The sequence below is a fragment of the Cebus imitator genome, unplaced genomic scaffold (assembly GCF_001604975.1).
Source record: "Cebus imitator isolate Cc_AM_T3 unplaced genomic scaffold, Cebus_imitator-1.0 Scaffold142, whole genome shotgun sequence".
Taxonomy (NCBI): domain Eukaryota; kingdom Metazoa; phylum Chordata; class Mammalia; order Primates; family Cebidae; genus Cebus; species Cebus imitator.
Genome location: NW_016107457.1, coordinates 1,567,649 through 1,587,893, shown reverse-complemented (window position 1 = coordinate 1,587,893; position 20,245 = coordinate 1,567,649). Strand labels below are relative to the sequence as shown.

Below are 20,245 nucleotides of genomic sequence, written 5' to 3'. Positions count from 1 at the left end.
GGAGTGCAGTGGTGCAATCTTGGCACACTACAACCTCCACCTCCCGGGTTCAAGTGATTCTTGTGCTTCATCGAGTGTCTCAAGCAGCTGAAATTACAGGCATGTTCCACCACGCCCAGCTAATTTTTATATTTTTAGTACAGATGAGGTTTCCCCATGTTGGCCAGGCTGGTCTCAACCTCCTGGACTCAAGTGATCCGCCTGCCTCAGCCTCCCAAAGTGCTGGGATTTACAGGCTTAAGCCACCACTCCCAGCTATGATGAATTTTACTACTCTAAATACCATGCAGGTGGGAGTATACAGTATTTGTCCTTTTGTGACTGGCTTATTTCTCTTAGCATAATGTCCTCAAAGTTTATACATGTTGTAGCATGTGGCCTGTGTCAGAATGCCTTCCTTTTGAATGCTGGACAACGTTCCATTGTATGTCCATAACCACATTTTATTTATCCATTCAAATGCTCATGGACACTTGGGCTGCATCTACCTTGTGTTAGTCTGTTAGGTCTTCCATGACAAATACCACAGACTTGGAAGCTTAAACAACAGAAATGTATTTTTTTTTTCACGGTTCTAGAGACTGGAAGTCCATGATCAAGGTGCCAGCAGGGTTGATTTCTCCTGAGCCTCTCTCCTTGGCTTGCAGACAGTTGTCTTCTCATTGAATCTTCACATGTCCTTCTTTCTGTCTCCCTGGTGTCTGTTCCTCATCTAACCCTAATTACCTCTTTAAAGGGGCTACCTTCAAATACAGTATCACTGGGGGTTAGGGCTTTGACATATAAATTTTGGAGAGACACAATTTCATCCCAAACACACCTCTTAGTTATTGTGACTAATGCTGCCATGAGTATGGGTACTTGAATATCTTTTCAAGTACCTGCTTCCAATTGTTTTGGCTAGATTCTCAGCAATGAAATTGCTGGATTATATGGTAATTCTATTTTTAATATTTTGTGAGCCCATCAGGCTGTTTTGCATAGTGGCAGCACCGTTTACATTCACATGGCATTATTTGTTAATCTTCAGAGTAGTTTTGCTCTTTTTGAAAGCCCACTGATTTCCAATGTCCTGTAGTAGGAAACTTCCCTGGAATCTTTCTGTTTGTCTCCCAGTGGTTTGTTTACTAAATACTAAATCCTCCCAGAAACTTGGTGTCCCTGCTCCTTCTGCAGTTCCTGTCAACAACCTCAGTTATCACTTCCACACTCAGCAACTAGGAAAACATCACAGAACAGAGGAGGAAGCCAAAAAAATGCCCCGGTCTCACACAGGTGCTTCATGTGAGCTATGGACTCTCAGGCTAAGGCCCCTGAGCTTTTAGGAGGTTTGTGCTGGATCCCGCCCTATCTCTGGGCATGGCAGATCCTGAGCTTGCCTAGGACCTGCTGCTTTCAGAATGGTGATGAGACAATAGATTTTGGACATCCCTCGGCGAGCAGCTTTTAAAACACTACTGTAGGTTCATACTCACATCAACAGAATGGATCAGGGGTGTGCGTAGGATGTGGTCCTGCATGGAAGGGAGGAATTGGGGTGTGAGAGATGTTGGTGGATGCTTATGTGAGGAAAGGTGTGAAGGTGTGCATGGAGCAGGGGTTTGTGTGTAATAGCATGTGAGGCATGGGGGTTGGATGTGGGTGTGTGGGGGGTGGGTGTGCATGGGTATGTGTGGAGTAGGCTGGGAGGTTTCCGGGGCTGGATGTGAGGGTCTGAGGTGTGTGTGGGGTAAGGGTGTGTGTATGTGGAAGGTGAGGTGTTTGTAGGCATGGGGAGTAGGAATGAAAGTATGGGGGTTTGGTATGATGGTATGAGGGTCTGTGTGGAGTAGGAGGTGAGGGGTAGATATGAGAGTGCATGTAGGATGGAGGTGAGCACTAGAGACTGAGTGTGTGTGTGTGTGTGTGTGTGTGTGTGTGTGTGTGTGTGTGTGTGGAGTAGAGGATGAGGGTGTGTATGTGGCAGGGGTGAGGCTGTGGAGTGGGCATGCTGCTGTGTAGGGAAAGGGATATGCAGAGGGTAGGGTGTAAGTAGGTGTGTGTGTGCCTGTGTGTGTTGGAGGGTCCTACCAAGGAAAGGACCAGTGGCTTTGCTCTTGGTGCCCATCCCTGCTGGAGATGGGAGGGTAAAAGAGCAGCTGAGACCTGCAGAACCTTCTTGTGGGGAGGGAGAGAGCCTGGCCAGGGATTCAGGCTGACTCACTTTCACCTGGTCGGGGAAATTAATTTGCCGGCATCTGCATCATGGCAGGATGCATGCGTCAGTCTGTATGACTTTGTTCTTATTAAGAATCATGGGAGAAATTTAAAATGAGAAATAAAGAGAGTGGGTGGGAGGTTATGCTGAGGGCTATGAAAGATAAATTGCTTCTCCCTCAGTGGCTGGGTTATGCTAAATGACCAAGGTCATCTCCCTCTTCTCTCACCCTGTTCTCATGTGAGAGAAGTAACTTTAGAAGACACACACACACACACACACACACACACACACGCAGATGTGGATTAAGGAGCCTCAAAGCCCCTCCCAGATGCTAGGCAGCCTCTGCAGCAGTAACTCTGTGCACTGCGGTTTGCTGCAGTCTTTGCTTTGGAGGGACTGTGGCTTTTATGAATGGTAGCCTGGGAGGGACCTAATGTCCTCTGCTTCCTGATGTCAGCACAGTGAATGAAACACTTGCAAGGCGTAAAGCCTCAAGCACCCGGGAAGCAGATATCTTTTCAGATTGGTTCTTCAGATGCAGCGTCTCTTGCTGACGAAATCACGAGTCCCATGTGTCACAGATAAGCCATATACGTTAGGATTTAAACAAGGCAGAAACTGAGCCTGCAGGTGGAATGATGCGCATATGATTCTGGCACAACCAGTTCTTTCCCTAAAGCAGCTGTTGTCACCACCCCTTCCTGCCAGGCAGTGGAGGAAGGTGCTTGCGGGAGCTGCGGACACACCGTTGTGTGTTAGGCATCTACTTAGCTGGCCTCATGTTCTGCTTTTGCTGGCAGAATTCCTTGCTGAAGCTCCAAGCCCTCGAATCTGATCTGTGCTCTGCATTTTTAACAAACCAGGAAGAAGCTGCTCAGGTGCATGGAGTCAAGGACCCAGCCCCAGCATCGACCCAGAGTGTGCCTGCTGATGGGGTGGATTCTGCAGGTAAGAGCAGGGCTGGGGGTTGTCCCAGATTGTACTCTTAAAGGTAGTTCAGTCTCTTGCTGCTTCACACTCAGCCTGAGCCCCTGAGGGAAAATGGTGCCTGGGACAACATGAAAGCCCTAGACGTGCTTCTCAGTTGTCCCAGAGGAGCTGAGGGGGAGTAAGAAGAATTGGGATTTGCTGTAACATGGAGCCTTGGAGCTGGGACCAAGGGACACACTTAACACAAATGGGTGTCAGATGAAAGTACCCATCACAACTTCTAGTCTTCATTTTCCCATTTGGTCTCCTGGGACAAATGAAAGCTATGCTTATTTTATATTACTGGACCTAGATAATCTGTGCTGTCTTGAAACTCTTCTTTTTGATGTGTTGAGGATGTAGAAGTTTCCACACTGCTACTTCCTTTCCTCTGTTAACTGCTTGTAAGATGATGCATGCATGCAGGAAAAATGGGGATGAGTGCTCCACCAATACCTCATTCTGATCCTGTATTGCCTTGTTATATCTCCATTGTTTTTTTCATTAATTTCCTTGTCAAAAAGTCCCAAATTGGGTCTCAATTTTTTGTTAGTCTCTCTGGCTTTAATTCTGGGATGGTAGATTGGCTAGCCAACAGCGGGCAAATTAATCTTCCCAGGAATATTTGGAGAGGAAAGAAACACTAATTTTTTAAGTGAGAGCAAAAATTATGTTTTCTAACATGAAGAGGTCATGTTAGAAGGCTTGCAGACTGGTTTCCAGATGAATTATAGAAATAGGCTTAGGCGAACTTTCTTCATGAGAGGTCCATAATCTCTAGGAGTTGAAGGAAAAGATTTACAAAGGTAATCTGTTTCAGTACCATTAGCAATACTGTAGTACATTTTAGATACTCCTGTTGAAAGCCGACCCCGTGAATATATACACCTACTGTGTGCCCACACAAATTAAAAATAAACAATTTAAAAAATTTTTAAGAGAAGGAAAAAAAAATAAGAAAGAAAGCAAACCCACATAGTCTAAGCAGGCAAATCAGTACTCTCCAGTGTTGGAATGTGTATTAATAATGGTAGCATATAATAGCTACTAGTAGTAGCTGCTATGATTATTCAAAGCTTTCTATGATCCTGGCCCTGTTCTAAGCACTTTTTGTGCATTATATTATATCCTTAAACTGACCTGTGAAGTACTGCTATTCATCGTAACACACTGAAGCCTAGCATAGCATTGCTGGTGAGTGGTACATTGTTTCCCTGTGAATGTAGGTGGTTAGTTGGCTGTCTCTGTTGCTCAGTGATCTCTCCTGCTCTGTTGGCCATTATGTTTGAGTGAGTGGTAAATAAAATTGAGCAGGAGCCAGTGTCAGGCCAATTAGTGATTTAAGTCGGATTATTTAGACAATATCCCTTTTCTTCCCTCAACACCATATTCCACTCCCTGCAAACAAACAACATATTTAATACAAAACACATAAAGAAGTGTCAAGCCAATTAGAAGTTAACTGTTGAGTTATTTGGATTAACTATACAAATGTCTGACAAAGTGTTCAGTAAAATATTTGTTGCATGTTGGATATGGATATATTTTTTCTTCTTTTCATCATGACTTTTATGTGTCTTCCCAACAATTAAAAATAGTTTTAGATTTTCTCATTTGGCATGGGCAATATTTTGTATAAGCTTATTATTACTCATTATAAAATGAAAATAAACACAGGATTTATGTAGGGATTGCTCACACAGAGGAGCTAGTAATACATTCCATGTTAAATATCAAATGGCAAAGATGTGCAGAAGGTGCTTTAGAGAGGAGGCTTGTGGGTTGCATGCTGGACTTTCCAAAATGTAGAGGAATCTGAAATGTCTCAGAGCCCTCCCCAGACAGTCTAGAAAACTAGACTGTAGAGACATCTAGAAAACTGATGTTTTCAGGGACCTATGGAGTCTCTTCATTTGTCACTACAAAGTGACAGGCATTTTTAAGATGCCTTTGTGACTTAAATTATGGGATGGTTTGGTCTCATTGGCTTCTAAGATGCACTCTTATAGGAAGGCCATGCATTTTCTAATCCATGCATCACTCAGGGAAGAAATTTATTCTTAGATCCATGGTTCTTAACTCAGGGATAGATTTCTAGAGTGATCTGTGGACACCTTAAAACTTTGGGTTTTTTCGTGTTAGTTCTGATGAGAAGATGATTGTATTAGATGAACACAGATGGCTAAAAGTTTATAAAAGATTATAGTAACTTAAAAATAGTCTTCTCTTTCTTAATATCTAGCATTATCCCTAACCTTACATGTATATAAATATTCAAATGATAATTGTTGTAAAAATTCAATTAGTAATTGTTGATGTCAATAACACGGACAATATCCAACAGGTGATTTTTATAAGAATACCCAGATATAATATTATCCTGCCACTTAACCATAAATAGCAAACATTCTTAAGTATAAATTCATGTGACCTAGTAGGTTTCAAATTCACTATAGACTTGATTGGCTTTGAATTGAGTTTATGGGTTACTAAGATCAGTTCCACCTAGTAAGATACTTGACATACTCCCCTGTCCTAAACATCCAGTTGTAAACTGCATATGCCACAAGAACACATTTTATGGCACCCCTGGGGACACTGTATTCTAGATACTGTTCCAGAACCTTCTTACAGATCATAATTACCAGGAAGCTTTTCCAACATGGAGATTCTCTTGAGAAGATCTGTGTATTTCATAAATACTCCCGAGTAATGGAACCACACTGGTCAAGTGGACAGTGTCTTGAATTGATACAGAATGTCAAGGTCTCTCTGACTCTGCTCTACCTCAATTTTGCCAACAGGAAAATGCTCACAGGTCACATGGGACTTATAACTCAGGGTCTGTGACCAGTTGGCTCCATCTACTTATTTCAAGAGGAGAAAGCCCACAGGTTGGGAGTGAGTAGGATGGGGATATAGACAGATTTGAGGTATCAAGGCCCTTAGAGAAAAATCACGGAGAAGAAATCAGCTGCAAGGCAGCTTGGGGAAGTACAAAGGGTAACGAGCTGGCTCGTTTTGCACAGAATTGTCCTATTTTTAGCACTAAATGTCCCACATGCTAGGAAATATTCACTTCCAGGTATTCCAGGACAGTTGTTCCTACTTATAGATTGCAAACCACAACCTGTGAGTCTGAATCTTTGTGTTTTCCCAACAATTTGTTAAAATGTATGTTGACATGTAATTTCCAATGTGATGATATTTGGAGTTGGGACCTTGGGTAGGTGATTAGGCCATGGGATTAGGCCCTCATAAGAGTACAGAGAGCTAGCTTGCCCTGTCTTCCATGTGAGGCTATAAGAAGTCAGCCCCCTGCAGAAGTCAACTGGAAGAGAGCCCTCATCAGAAGTCAACCAGGCTGGCACCTGATCTTGGATTTCCAGCCTGCAGAACTGTGAGAGATAAATTTCTGTTGTTTATAAGCCACTCGGTCTATGGTAATTTGTTATAGCAGCCAGAAATGACTAAGGCAGAAACCCACAGAATAGGCTCAAAATACCTGTAACTCTGTCAATATCTTCTTATAGCTGAAGCAAATATTTCCAGCATGGAATTGGTAAACACCTAATCTGATATGGTTGAGTGGAAAATGGAATGAGGATTGTCTTTTCAACTGCTTGTCATTTTAAAGTGTGCAGAAGGACTGTTCATGTTCCACATGACTCAGCATAGTAACCTTTGTTCTGTCTGACCAGGGATATATGATGGTTTGCAGTTTTAGCAAAAACTGTAACCATAGATAACTGAATACCTGTTACTAGAAATAATAATTCCATAGCAGTACTTTATGATATTTTTCTAAAATCTTGATTTTCAAGTAACTTTCAATTTGGGTAAGACACTAATGTAGTATGTCTATTTAGAGTCTACAACTATTCTCATGCAGATTCTGCATACTCTGTAGGTCTCTTCCAAAGTTGAAGTTGACATAGGTCAGAGTCAGCCAGAACCTGACCTTTTTGCTCATATTTCCAGACATTGTCCACCTGACCAGAAACTTTCAACTAGCTGAAAATGCTTACTAAACTTACAGATGTATGAAATCCCTACCTTAAAATGAAAAATTAAAACATAAAAATGAGGTTTGAGAATCCCCACATTGGAAAAGCTCCCTGGGTGATTCTGAAGTGCAAGGAGGTTCAGTAATACTTTATAGAACATGGTACCACTCCAGGGATGACATGAAATATGTTCCTGTTACAGGTGCAATTTACAAATAGATTTCTAGAACACGAAAGCATTTTCAGGTATCCTTCTAGGAGCATCTGATTATCCATATAACTTGATATTTCAGCCTATGTGGGGGCAACCCCAGATAGTCTTTGAAAGTCAGTAAGAGGAAATCTTCATTCAACCTCAGAAGGGCACAGAATTTCCAATTAGAAACTTAATTCATTATGGGGTGTGTGTGTGTGTGTGTGTGTGTGTGTGTGTGAGAGAGAGAGAGAGAGAGAGAGAGAGACAGAAAGAGACAGAGAGACAGAGACAGAGACTTATAAAACCTTCTAGAGCCTTTATATACATTTAGGATGTACCAGTTGAAAAATGGCTACCATTATGGAAAGTATTACTTCACTTATTTGTCCTAAGCTGGTTCTTTTAAAATGGAGGTTTTCAATTGGGGTCTATTTTTTGCCCCCCCACCACAGGATATTTGGCAGTATCTAGAGACACAACTGGTTACAATGAGGGGGTGGCATCTAGTGAGTAGAGGCCAGGCATCTAGTGAGTAGAGGCCAGGAATTCTGTCAAACATCCTGAAATGCACAGGACCACCTCTCTCCTTCATCAAATAATTATCTGGTCCAATAGTGCTGAATAGTAATAGTGCTGAAGTTCAGAAACCTTTGCTTTAAAAGCTTTTAAGTGAATAACATCAACATTAGCTAACAATGATCTCTGTATCTGCATCAGGCATTAGTTGATGGATTTTCTTATTCTTCACAAGAACTCCATGATATAGTTTTCATTATCACCATCAGATTAAAGATGAGGAAATAAACTTGGCGATGTAACCGGTGATACGGTCCCCACCCGAATCTCATCTTGAATTCCCATATGGTAGGGACCCGATTGGAGGTAATTGAATCATGGGTGCAGGTCTTTCCCATCCTGTTCTCGTGATAGTAAATAAGTCTTATGAGGTCTGATGGGTTTAAAAAGGTTTCCCTGCACAAGCTCTCTTTTCTTGTCTGCCACCATGTGAGACAAGCTTTTCACCTTCTGTCATTATTGTGAGGCTTCCCCAACCATGTGGAACTGTGAGTCCAATAAACCTCTTTCTTTTATAAATTGCCCAGTCTTTATATGGGTATGTCTTTATCAGTTGCATGAAAACAGACTAATAGACGGGCTGAAGGGCCCAAAGCTGCTGAGTAGAGGGAGGTTGGGTGGAAAGTGGGGAAGTGGTAGTAGGGCTTTCCCCACTTTGACTCCACAGGCTAAACTCTTCATCCCTATGCTATTTACCATTCAGCTTAAATGGTAAGTCCCCAAAGTTCTAATATTCTAGAATTTGGAATGAAGTATATAGCTAGTCTAAATGCCCTCTGTATAATTAATGTGTCTTGAAAGTCATTTTAAAAATCCATCCCTGACTTTGTCTTGTCAGACTGAGGAGAACTACATTTGTAGCTGGTTTATTTGCTACAGCCCCTCTGTTTCTGTAATTTTGTCTCCTCTGATCTAATCCATCTCTAGGTCCCTGTGCCTCACTTGATAACTGCATGGTGTATTCCACATGGAGTCAAATACTATAATTTTATTTGTAAATATCAGCAGAGGTACTATAGTTTTGTAGAAAATCACCACTGGAAGAAACTGGGCAAGTATACAAGGGATCTCTATTATTTCTTACAGCAGCATGTGAATCTACAATGATTTCAACTTAAAAAGAAATGAATTAATATCTGAAAATGGGAATGGGGGCATTTTATAAAATAAATATGAAATAATTATGCCTGTGGGATTGTTTTCTAAACCCTTACTAGAGATGTACAGTATTTTCCTGGCTTTTTTATTTTGTCATATCAGTATATTCTATCAGAGCTCCCCAAATCCCTTACCTGATTAAACTAATAGCTTTTAGTGCTTGTTATTTGTTAGGAGTAGCTGGCTTTGTTTCCTTTAACAGCATCACTTACTGGCCCACAGTGCAAGTCATCTGCCACTATTGAACCTCTGCTTCATGGTTCATGAGTTTGTTCTGTGGTTGCTTAGCATTTTACTCTGAAAAATGTTAACATCATCTGCAAACTCAGATTTATCATTCTGCAATTCCTTTTCCATGCCATTTCTGAAATGTAAAATAAGATTAATCCAGGACCCATTTGCAAAGATTGGTACTGACATGTCCATCATAAAGACAGGAATTAATCTCTGCCCTTAGCTACATATTAAGTGAACTTTGTATCCATTGCAAAACATGGCCCAGTCATCATTCAGTTTTGTTTTAAAACAATCTTTGGTATGAAAATCTTGCATAGACTTCGTGAAAACCCAGGTATATTTTCATAACAAAGCTTGTTTAAAAATTTCCTCTTCCATGCCATTTCTAAAATGTAAAACACAATTAATCCAGGATGCACTTGCAAGGATTGGAACTGAATTAATTTCTTAAGATATTAATTCAGCTCTGCACTTTACAGAAGGCTCTGCCTTGCTCTTAAAGATAATTCCTTACAGAATTTCATATGCTACTTAGGTGATTTTGGACAGATTTTTTACTCTCTCATCCTCCTCAGTTTCCTTTTCTTTAAAATGGGAGAAAGCATATTATCTAATTCCTAGGATTGTTGTGAGAATGGCATGGTATAATACATATGAAGGTCTTAGCTCATCTCCTGTGGTAAGTGCTCCATAAATGTCAGCTGTCTTTCTGTTAAAAGCTGGGCATTCTCTCTGTATTCAGAGCCATGTCTCCTTTCCTCCAGTTGATAATGCTTACATTTGTCTTTGAATATATATTCTATCATAATTTCTAACTACTTCCAGGGAGTGGAAGTGACATTTTGTATTGTTCATTCCCCAGGTCCCGTCTAGAATCTTGCATATGATTGACATTACACTTATTCCCCTAAGCAAAATGTATTTATAACAGCAATAATCTTTAGAGCCGATGGCTGAATAAATACCACCTGTTGTATTTGAAACTACATTTGTAACAATAAAATCTGTCCTGTGCTAAACCGATGACATAACTTGGCCAGAAAAGTTACCTACTATTAATAATTTTTCTGTGATGCTTTAATAACCATCTTCATAATCTATGAAGAAGGGAGCTTCACATTAACCCCTTGTTTTCCAAGGAAAGCATTTTTAAAAATTGCTTTCAAAATGTACAGTATAGGTGACGGTGTAATTCTCTGAGGTCACTTCTCCAACTGCATTATAGGAAGGAAAATATCAGTCCTACAGCCCAAAATGCCAGGTAGTTATTAATTTTTTTAAATTAACTTTTTACATTAGACCAAGTACTGTGCTATTATACTTGACTGTATTTGACTTTAGCTGTTTACAAATGAGAATTCTGAATTTGAAGAGACTCGCGGGCCAAGGATATAACTGCCAACAAGTGGTATCACAGACCAAGCCCAAGCCTCTAACTTCAGAGCCTAGGCTTTTAACCAGTAGCCTTATAGTCATTACAAAAAAATGTTAATAGAGTTTATTTTTCAAAACAGTTTTAGGTTTACAAAAAAATTGAACATACAGAGAGTTCTCAGCACTTTCCCCTAGCACACGGGTTTCCTATATATTTTAGTCATTTAAAAAATACCTTTCATTGGGTTATTTTAGTATCAGCTTGCCATGCATAGAAAGACTGCCTGGAAGTGACCAGATGGCATGCCTGGAAGCTTGGTGTCTGACATTACTCTGGATGACTCCCAGGTCCAGGGCCAGGTAGACAGCCTCTCTTGTCTCTTCTAGTTCCTTGAGAATCATGCATTCCTGTAGCTGTATCTGGAGCGGCTGGTCCAGCTTCCTTGAATTGGCTGATTCAGCCTAACTTATGACACTCGAGATAAATAATTCTTGACTATACTTTCTAATTGACTTGGGATGAGCCTAATAAAGGTACTACCCACATTGAAGGTTGGAATTTCCTTCAGTGGTCTCTCTGTTTGCTTTGTATATTCAATGTTCCCTAAATATTCTCCCAAAGGGCTTCTGCTCATAAATGAATACTCCTGTTTGAAAATAGCTCTTCTTATCTTAATAGCAGTTTTTTTTTTAAATCAGCAGTACCACAAAGGTAATCAACTATTCAAGAATCAACTAGAAGATTTGGAGAGTCAAGTGGGCTGAAAAATGATGAGCATCCAGCACCCAGCTTTCTCTGTATTCCTAGAGGGCACTCTGAATCTTCCGCACTATGATAGATGATGATTTTTCTTTCCTTAGCACCGCAGCTCAGGCAGAACCCTGGACCTGGGCAGGACATTGTTCAACCTGGTTGTTATCTGAGCAGTTGACTCCATTTTGGTGGCATAGGGAGAGTTCTCAGAACTCAGAAGCTGTCCATTGGCCATTTCCCTTGGTATTGCTCAAATTCAATGAGATCAAGGAAGGTTAAATAATGCCTCCCAGGTCACACCAGTGACAAAACTGGGACAAGAATCTGGGTCTTCCTGAGCCTGTGGCTCGTGTTTTTATCCATCATGGCAAACTGCCTCTTGGGTCTGAATGGTGACTGTTATGAAGCCCAGACCTGTTTTCAGGGGGACACATTTCCCACCCTTCCAGCTCCCTAACACATCTAATGGCCATCCACAGAAGCTGGCACACAGGACTGCTTGGAGTGCTGACCTCCTCACTGCTCAGTCAGTCTCCCCAGTCCAGAGTCCCTTTGTATCTGCCCTCATTCCCTCCTGATGTGATGATACTGCTTCTCCTCTCTAGTGCTCTCTAACCAAGGACGCTCATCTATTTTCTCAGCCTTGGTTATTGGGATGACTTCAGGTTTACACATACTCTCTCTCCCCTACCGCCATAGCTAACCCTTTAGTGCCTCAGTAACTCAAATGTAACATACCTAAAACCGAACCCATCACATATCAATCAGATGTTTTCTTGTTGTTTTTTTCCATCTTTGTTTTTATGGCCCTTTTTGTGTGTGAGATGCTATTATCCTCCCTGTGGTCTGCCTGAGAGAGGCTGGTTGAGAACGGTGAGGCTTGAACCTCATTAGAATCATGGACATACTTTTGGTTTATTTAGCATTTGAAACCAACAAAGGCTGATGTTTGGCATTTTGGAATGTCCCTGAATGCTATTTATGAGTCCACCATGATAGGCAAACCGAAGAGTGCAGCTTTACAAATCAGCAGCTCATCTCAAGTTTTTGCAGATAGAGATTTACTTAGGTTTGGAATAGCTTTAAAATTCACATTAGAAAGATATTCTTAAGTCTGACTAACTCATTTAACCTCTGTAAAGTAGCATTTGCTTCTGCTTGGGATTGCAGCCTGAGCAGAAGTGATCTCAGTAGTTATCACACACTGATGATAACTCCTTTTCTGCTCTATGTTTCCTTCTGCTGACTGAGCGGGCCACCAGAAACACTCCAGCTTCCAGTGTCAGAGATGTAAAGTCTTCTGTTTCAAGCATTGGTCAAACTCTCCATGAATGGAGATAGCCTAGTGATGCAACCTTTCCTACTGAATTTAACATGGAGAACACATTACTACTAGCCGCATGTGGTTGTTATGAAGATTAAATACATGCAAAAAATCTCAGAATAAGATTGAGGACATAGTAAGTCACTTCATAAATATTAGACATGATGATTATTGTTATGTTTTTATAAGTAGGGACTCAGACTAGTGACAACATGTTGAGGGGTATATTGGTTCTTATTTCCCATATTAACCCTGTAGGGATTCCAAATGAGGTTGGTGTTCAGTAAGAGAAGGCAATATTCAACTTCCTTATTTTAATAATAATATTTGTTGAAAATAATTGTTCTCATAGCTACTGTGTTCAGTAGCTCTGTGCTTTACCCTGAGATTTCACCAAATACCCTATATAAAGGATGCATGGGTAAACATTGTTACTTTTAAGATGAATTTATTTTAATGTGTATTAGTTTTTAAAAATGTAACTAGTACATCAGATTTATGACTTCTTGGCTATCACTTAGGATGAAGCTTAAATAAAAAAAAATACTGTAGGTTGAAAAACTTTTTAAAACTATATTGGTAAAAAATACTTTTATAGGGGTATAATTTTATCTTGTGAGGCAGGCACCATTATTCCCTCCATTTAACAGATGAAGAAATGGAGGTTTAAAAAGGTCCAACATTTCCAAACTCTCTTTAACCAGTGGTAGGCCTGGGATCCAAACTAACAACCTGTGCCCTCTGTTATCTGCCACCAGCATGCTTTATCACTTCCCTTCTCAGGAAAGTTTACTTTTCCCCCCACATTTTAATATTAACTTGTGTTTTCCTTTTTTTTTTTTTTTAAATAAAATTAATCTCTATTTGTTACAGAAATTTTTAGAAAATACAAAGTAAATTTTTTTTTTAATTAGGTAGAAACACTTAACATGGGATCTGGCCTTTTAACAAAATTTTAAGCATAAGTAACAGCATCGTGACTACAGCAGTCTCCCCATATCCTGGTTTCCCTTTCTGCAATTTCAGGTGCCCACAGTGCAGTACAATAAATATTTTCGGAGAGATCACATTTACATAACTTTTATTACAGTATCTTGTTATAATTGCCCTATTTTATTATTATTATTAGTTGTTGTTAATCTCTTACTGTGCCTAATTTATGAATTATACTTTATCAAATCTTTCTCTATATATAGGAAAAAACATAGTATATGTAGTGTTTGATCTGCTCTGTGGTTTTAGGCATCCACCGGGAGTGTTGGAACACACCCGCTGTCGATAAGTGTGATTACTGTGTAGAAACAGCGTTGTACAGAATGTCTCCTTTTGTTTTTCTTATCATAGTCCTGTGAGGAATACGGGCCAAACAAGAAAACTAAGAGAGGTAGGGAAACTGGTTGGAGCCCCACAGAAAGTTCAGGCTTACCAGACTCCAGGCTCCCAGACCCTTTCCTCTAAAACATACTGCATCACAGGATGAGCCCTGGCAAGCTGCACCTTCCTTTGGAATAAAAAGTAATGTGTCCCCAGGGAACAAAGGTTTCACCCTAGTTTAATATTGCCATCAGCTTCTCCTTACTGGGAAGTAGAGTCTGGAAGCAGTGGCCTGGACTCTTCCCAGGACAGCAGGAGCATTGGCTCTGAATCTACACTGGTCTCTTCTGAGCAAAGAGCTCAATAATTCTGTCTACACAAATACGCACACATATGCATGTGTCAGCTGATTTAATTAAGCCCCTTCTCAGCTCAAATGGGGAGTTTCGACAAAGAACTGAGGCTCTACGAAATTACCAGCTTTTGACTGTGTTGTTTTTCAGTTGTTGCTTTGGGATCTTTCTGGCTCACAGCTTCCTTCAGTAGTGAATTGGAGGCAAGGAGGTTAGGATGTTAATTGGGCCACATGGTAAATTATGCAAATGCCCGAGGGAAAACAGATGCCATGTAAATGGAGGTTTAGAATTACTGTTGCAATGCAGTTTTTTAAAAAGCCATTTGTAGTGATCTATGATTCTACAAAGTTATATTTTAGGACTCCATGGGTTCCAGAAACTGAGATCTTTTCCTGGCGCAGCTTCACAGTCATGTGGCTAGGATCCCAAGTATTTCCATTTTGGCATCATAAAGCAGCAGCCAACAAGAGACTGTGTTAGTTTTCACCCCAGGGCCACAACTGAGCTGAGGGTTGAAGGTCTCCGACCTTTCCCATTTCAGTAAAAATGTAGTTGTCCCAGGTGCCTGCTAAAGATAATTTTCTTCCCCATTATTATTTCTGGAAGATATTTCCAAGAAACTGGTAACATAAATAAAACACATTTCTTCTTAGAGCCTAGTGGTTTAAGAAAAGGTTTTGATGAGGAACCCATACACCTGCTGGTATATTTTGAAGGTGATATTATATGCTGTGAGTTATTGGTTAATAACTCTTATTCCTGTTACTCTGAGGGCTCCTTCCAAACTGCAGAGTTTTCTGGGTAAATTATTCATGGCAAGGGTTTTGCCTGTGGTGATGTGTGTCACGCCACTACACCTTGCCTTGGGCTGGAGTCACTGCCATTTGCCTTCCTCCAACTCTTCTGTCGTCGCATCCATTTCAGACCAGCCTCAGCCAGTGACTGGGCTGTCAGTGAGCTTCAGAGGCAAAATAGGAGGCGTTATCTACCCTCCAGTCTACAACCCACCAGGGAGAAGCTAACTGAAAGCACAGGAGAACCTAATCAGACCTTTGATGTTACACAAAGCAAATTGCATTTCAAGTTCTAGAGAACAAGGAGCCACTCTAAATCTGATTAAGATTCATCCGGTACCAAATTGTGATAAGTATTTATTTTGGACAAGCAGATCCATCAGCAGTATTTTCTGATTCTGCTTATTCATCCAGAAAATCTTTTGTTTTCCACTTTCTTTAGAGAAGAAGTAGTAAGAAAGAGAAAACCTTGGCTGGTCCTGACTTGTCTGCTGAGCAAACTTAAGGAGAATGGGCTGTTTCTTGAATAACTCTGTACAGAGCCGAGGGTGCAGAGCCCCATCTCTGGCCCCCTGACTCAGTTTCCTAATGACCTGATCCCCTGCTGCTGTGCCTCAGTCCACTGCCCTTACTTCCATAGCAGAGGGGTACCTGCCTTCTGGACTGATTGTGAGGTGGGAAGCTAACTTAAAAGGGGGCTGGTTCTAGTGAGAATTCAGGGGCAGAGATTGCTAGCTGGGGAGAGGGTTTGGAGCAGGTTTATTTTTGTTTTGTCTGAAATAAAATGGTACCTAAAGTTTTGGAGAAAAAACATAGAATGATTCCTGATTCTACCATACTTTGTAGTTGCTACATAACTTCTCTGATATTTTAGTGCATCTGTTTGTACACATACATTTGTGTGTTTACATAAAATGGAATCTGTTTTGTTTTGAAATTTGTGGTTTCCATTTAGCATATTCTAAGTATCATTCCTTGTTGATAAGCAGAGTTCTCCATCATTTTTGATGATTTCTGAATAATTTTCTTTCTGGGGACTCCTCTCTCCTTTCTTCCTCTTAGTGTTTTTCCTCTCTCTTTTTCCTATTCCCTTCTCTCCCTTCCTTCACTGGCTATTGTTTTCCCCTTTCTTCCTCATAATCTATAATCTTTTGCTCCAGCCCCATTTTATTGTTTTCTTTTTATTCGCTTTAACACTTTGTAATATACCCTCTGACTTATGCAAATAATGTGACATAAAAAGGGGATTTTTTTTTGTAGTTTGGGGTTGTGCAGACTGTGTGACTTATACCAAACTCATTTGTTTCCTTTTTTGTTAGCAGCTTTGTAATATTTTCTGTCCAGGTTCTGTGAGAATAAACATGACAATACTTTGAAAGCTTTTCATATCCCAAGAAGGAAGAAATGGCAAAGAGACAAGGCATTATAATGAATGTTTATGATCTTTATTTAGGAACATGACAGTCTCAAGCCCTCTGTCACTTCTAAGTCTTGATGATTTGTCTTATTTGCCCAGACCCCTCACCAGTCCATAAAGATGGGCAGAATGAGGCCGACAGTGCACCAGAAGACCTCCAGTCTGTGGGGACCAGCAGGCTGCTCTATCACATCACTGATGGTGACAACCCACTGCTGTCACCACGATGCTCCATCTTCAGCCAAAGCCAGAGATTCAATTTAGATCCCGAGTCAGCCCCATCTCCACCCAGCACTCAGCAGTTTATGATGTAAGAAAACTGTTTTGTTATTGTCTTCCTTTCACAGTTTTTCAGATACCACATTTATAAACTACAATGAAGTGTTTCTGAAATAGCACAAATATGCCTGCCTAACGCAACTGCAAGACTGGAACAATAAATGACAAAAATTAGTGTACTTGCCAGTTGGGATGCTATTGTAGACCTTGATATCTCAAAAGGAAATGGTCATGAGAGCCAGGGGCTCACATGTTTGAACATATATACATGCACATATCAGACATCAGACATCATTTTTGATGAGCTCAATATTCTTTCCATGTCCAGTGGTGACATTGATGGATGAGTTGTGGGAACACTTGGGAGCTGTCCATCTACGTTTCTTTTTAGATTCTAGAAAAGTGGTAGCTTACAATAGTGACCCACGTCCAAACTGTGTGTGTGTGTCTGTGTGTGTGTGTGTGTGTGTGTGTGTGTGTGTGTGTGTAATCAGATGCTTGCCCCTTATCCATTCCATTTGGAATTTGCTTTTGGGATTGAGGAACTACGTGTTGTTTATGTTTAAGTTCCACAAATAATTTTGATGTATAGTTAAGATTAAGACTCTCTTGGCTAAAAATATGCCCAGGAAATCCCTGACTTCTCCCTCAGAATTCATGTTGTTTTTTCTTGAATTTATCTAATCCTGGGCCCATGGACTATCTATTGATGGACCTGAAAGAGTTAGTGAATTATTGCTATTGCAAGTGTGTGTCATGTGAGAGGGTGTATGTAATTCTGGGAGAAGGAGTCCATCCTTTCATCATATTAAAGAAAAAAGTCCTGTTATGTCAAGAAAAGTTAATCACTCATCTAAATCTTTCTTGAAAATGTTGGTAGATGTGGCTTGTACACCCTACTGAGGAAAGGGTCTCAACAGGGCTGTCTCTTTTTAGACTTAAATTGGCCTCCTCTAAGCTTTACAAAATGCATTTCTTGGACTAATATTTTGATATTTTACACTAAAGTCCTAGAAAACATCCACCCATAACAGAGTTTTGTGATCAGGAGTCTCCATTAATGAGCAACTGCTACTATAGTAGCCTCATGAAATAGTGAACTTCCCTCTGAACTTCTCTGACAATCCAGTAATTTTGGTTTGTAGATCAACAGAACTCTTTACTGAAAGAGCACTGTTTTGATACCCCTTCCTCCCTGTAATCAATGCAGGCCTCGGAGTTCTTCACGCTGCAGCTGTGGAGATGGCAAGGAGCCACAGACCATCACCCAGCTCACCAAGCACATCCAGAGCCTCAAGCGGAAAATTCGGAAATTTGAAGAAAAATTTGAACAAGAAAAGAAATATCGGGTAAGGACCCTGGGATTTGTCATTGGAGCAGATTGGTCAGAGGTTTATGGATTCTCCTCAGCCTCTATCCTTTCTTTCAGGGTACACTTCTTTGCCAGGGGACAGCTCTCTTCCCATGGGCCAACGGGGATCTATCACAGAGTCTTCATCTTCTATCTGTCTTGTTCTCACCTGCTGTCAGTTGATTTCTGCTAGGATATTTTCTAGTAATGGATTACAACCATCATTTCCAAACTTATTTGATTATTGATCTCCCTTTCTTTTTTCTGAGGAAGGCTATTATCAATAGTTTTTCTATTTTGGAAAAATATTTTCTATTTTAGAAAAATTTTGGAAAGCTTTTGAATTCTGGCCTTTTTTTCTTTTTTACTTTTTCCCAATTGCATTTTGATAAGAACTTATTAAGGACCCAAGGGAAGAATCTCCAATTGTGGAGCAGAATGAGAGAGGTTTCTTTGACATTAAAGTATTTCCTGGTTGGTGAATGAGGACTCCTCAAGTGACATCTTTTCAGGACGTTCATAAGAACCAGCCCTAATCCATCCTTTCTATCAGAGAGACACTAGTCTTCATGCTAGCACTGCAGTGCAGCAAACATGAGCCATCCTTCTTCTTATGTAAGAAAAAATAGAGTCACAAGTAAGTGTCGTGATGATCAGTGTTGCTTTTATTTTCTCCAGTGGTGCCCATGGCATAGAGAAAAACCATATCCACAAATAATTAGACAAAAACATTGGGTCTTCGGCAGAGAGCACAGAACAGCTTGTTATTAGGATAAAAGAGAACAGGGAATAATCTCTCATACATCTTGAAATATTTAATGGTTCACTAAGCACTTGGTACAGAGGCAATCGGAAAGTTGTTCTGAGTACAGAGTAAGCTCTGGGGAGAGAGGTGAGAGTGGGTAATATTCCACTCTTCAATTCTTCCTGTCCTATGTTTCCCATAGTGCCCTCAAATTCACTGAAAGAGGAGTTTTAAGGAGCAGATTTTAGCTTTGCAAAAATAGGGGAAAATCAGATTTACCTTCAAGGTGCTTGTAGTCAGGATGTTGAAAATTGTCTTCCCCAGAGTCAGGCAGTCACAGCTATTTATTGTCTTTTATAGAGCAGAAGGGAGCTCAACACATTAATAGTCCAGGATTTTATTTTACAGATAATGAAACTGGCGCCTGGTGGACATAAATTGCCTAAGGTGCTTGTGTTCTATTGGGTCACAACTTGGGGCAATGGATTACGGATGAGTAGATTTTGCAATAGAATAGAAGTAAAATTTTTAAGTGTCCACATTTTAAAAGCTCCAGATATCCTGGGAGAAGTTGCTTTCACCTGTTTGCTGCTGGACTACTGTTGGATCTATAATGTCCTCATATTGGAAAATATAGAGTAACAACCAGGGGCTCCATTCCCAGTGCTTGCTAACACTTCTTATCTGGCAGTTCTTGAATCAGACTATTTCGCATTTGAATCCATGACAGCTATTTAAGAACACTCAGATTTTGTACTTGTTACCTTTCTGAGTCTCAGTTTGGCCATTTGTAAAATGGAGTCAGTATTAGGCAGTGACCTTAAGTTTATAAGTGGTAAATAAGGAAGTACATACATAACGCTTATTACGGTGTTTGGCACAAAGGAAGTAAATGGTCCTAGATAACACTAACTTTTTAATCTGTGAGTTACATATTTAAATAGGCTACTCAATGGCAGTCTCTGCCTTGTTAGAAAATAAAGGAAAACTATACATATTAATTCTCCACTGGATTTTTCTACCCACAGCCACAGGTCTTGGATGCTTATTTTGGAAGACAATTACTCCTGGAAGCACCTCCTGCCTTTGTCTGGAGTTTTCTGAAGCTAGACCATACATACATGCACACATGTGCACATGTACACGTACACACACACACACACACACATACATATACACTTAAATACACATGCA

At 40.4% G+C, this 20,245-nt stretch overlaps 1 protein-coding gene across 5 annotated transcripts in view; it reads left to right on the top strand.

The window, feature by feature from the left end:
• The window catches only part of FAM13C (family with sequence similarity 13 member C), a 115,276-nt gene that overhangs the window by 74,174 nt on the left and 20,857 nt on the right, over positions 1-20,245 (top strand). For all 5 annotated transcript variants that reach the window (XM_017542268.2, XM_017542270.2, XM_017542267.2 and 2 more), the window contains 3 exons: positions 3,064-3,148; positions 16,776-16,986; positions 18,166-18,304. In XM_017542268.2, the coding sequence (XP_017397757.1) occupies positions 3,064-3,148; positions 16,776-16,986; positions 18,166-18,304 (435 nt within the window). The remainder of the gene's footprint in view (positions 1-3,063; positions 3,149-16,775; positions 16,987-18,165; positions 18,305-20,245) is intronic.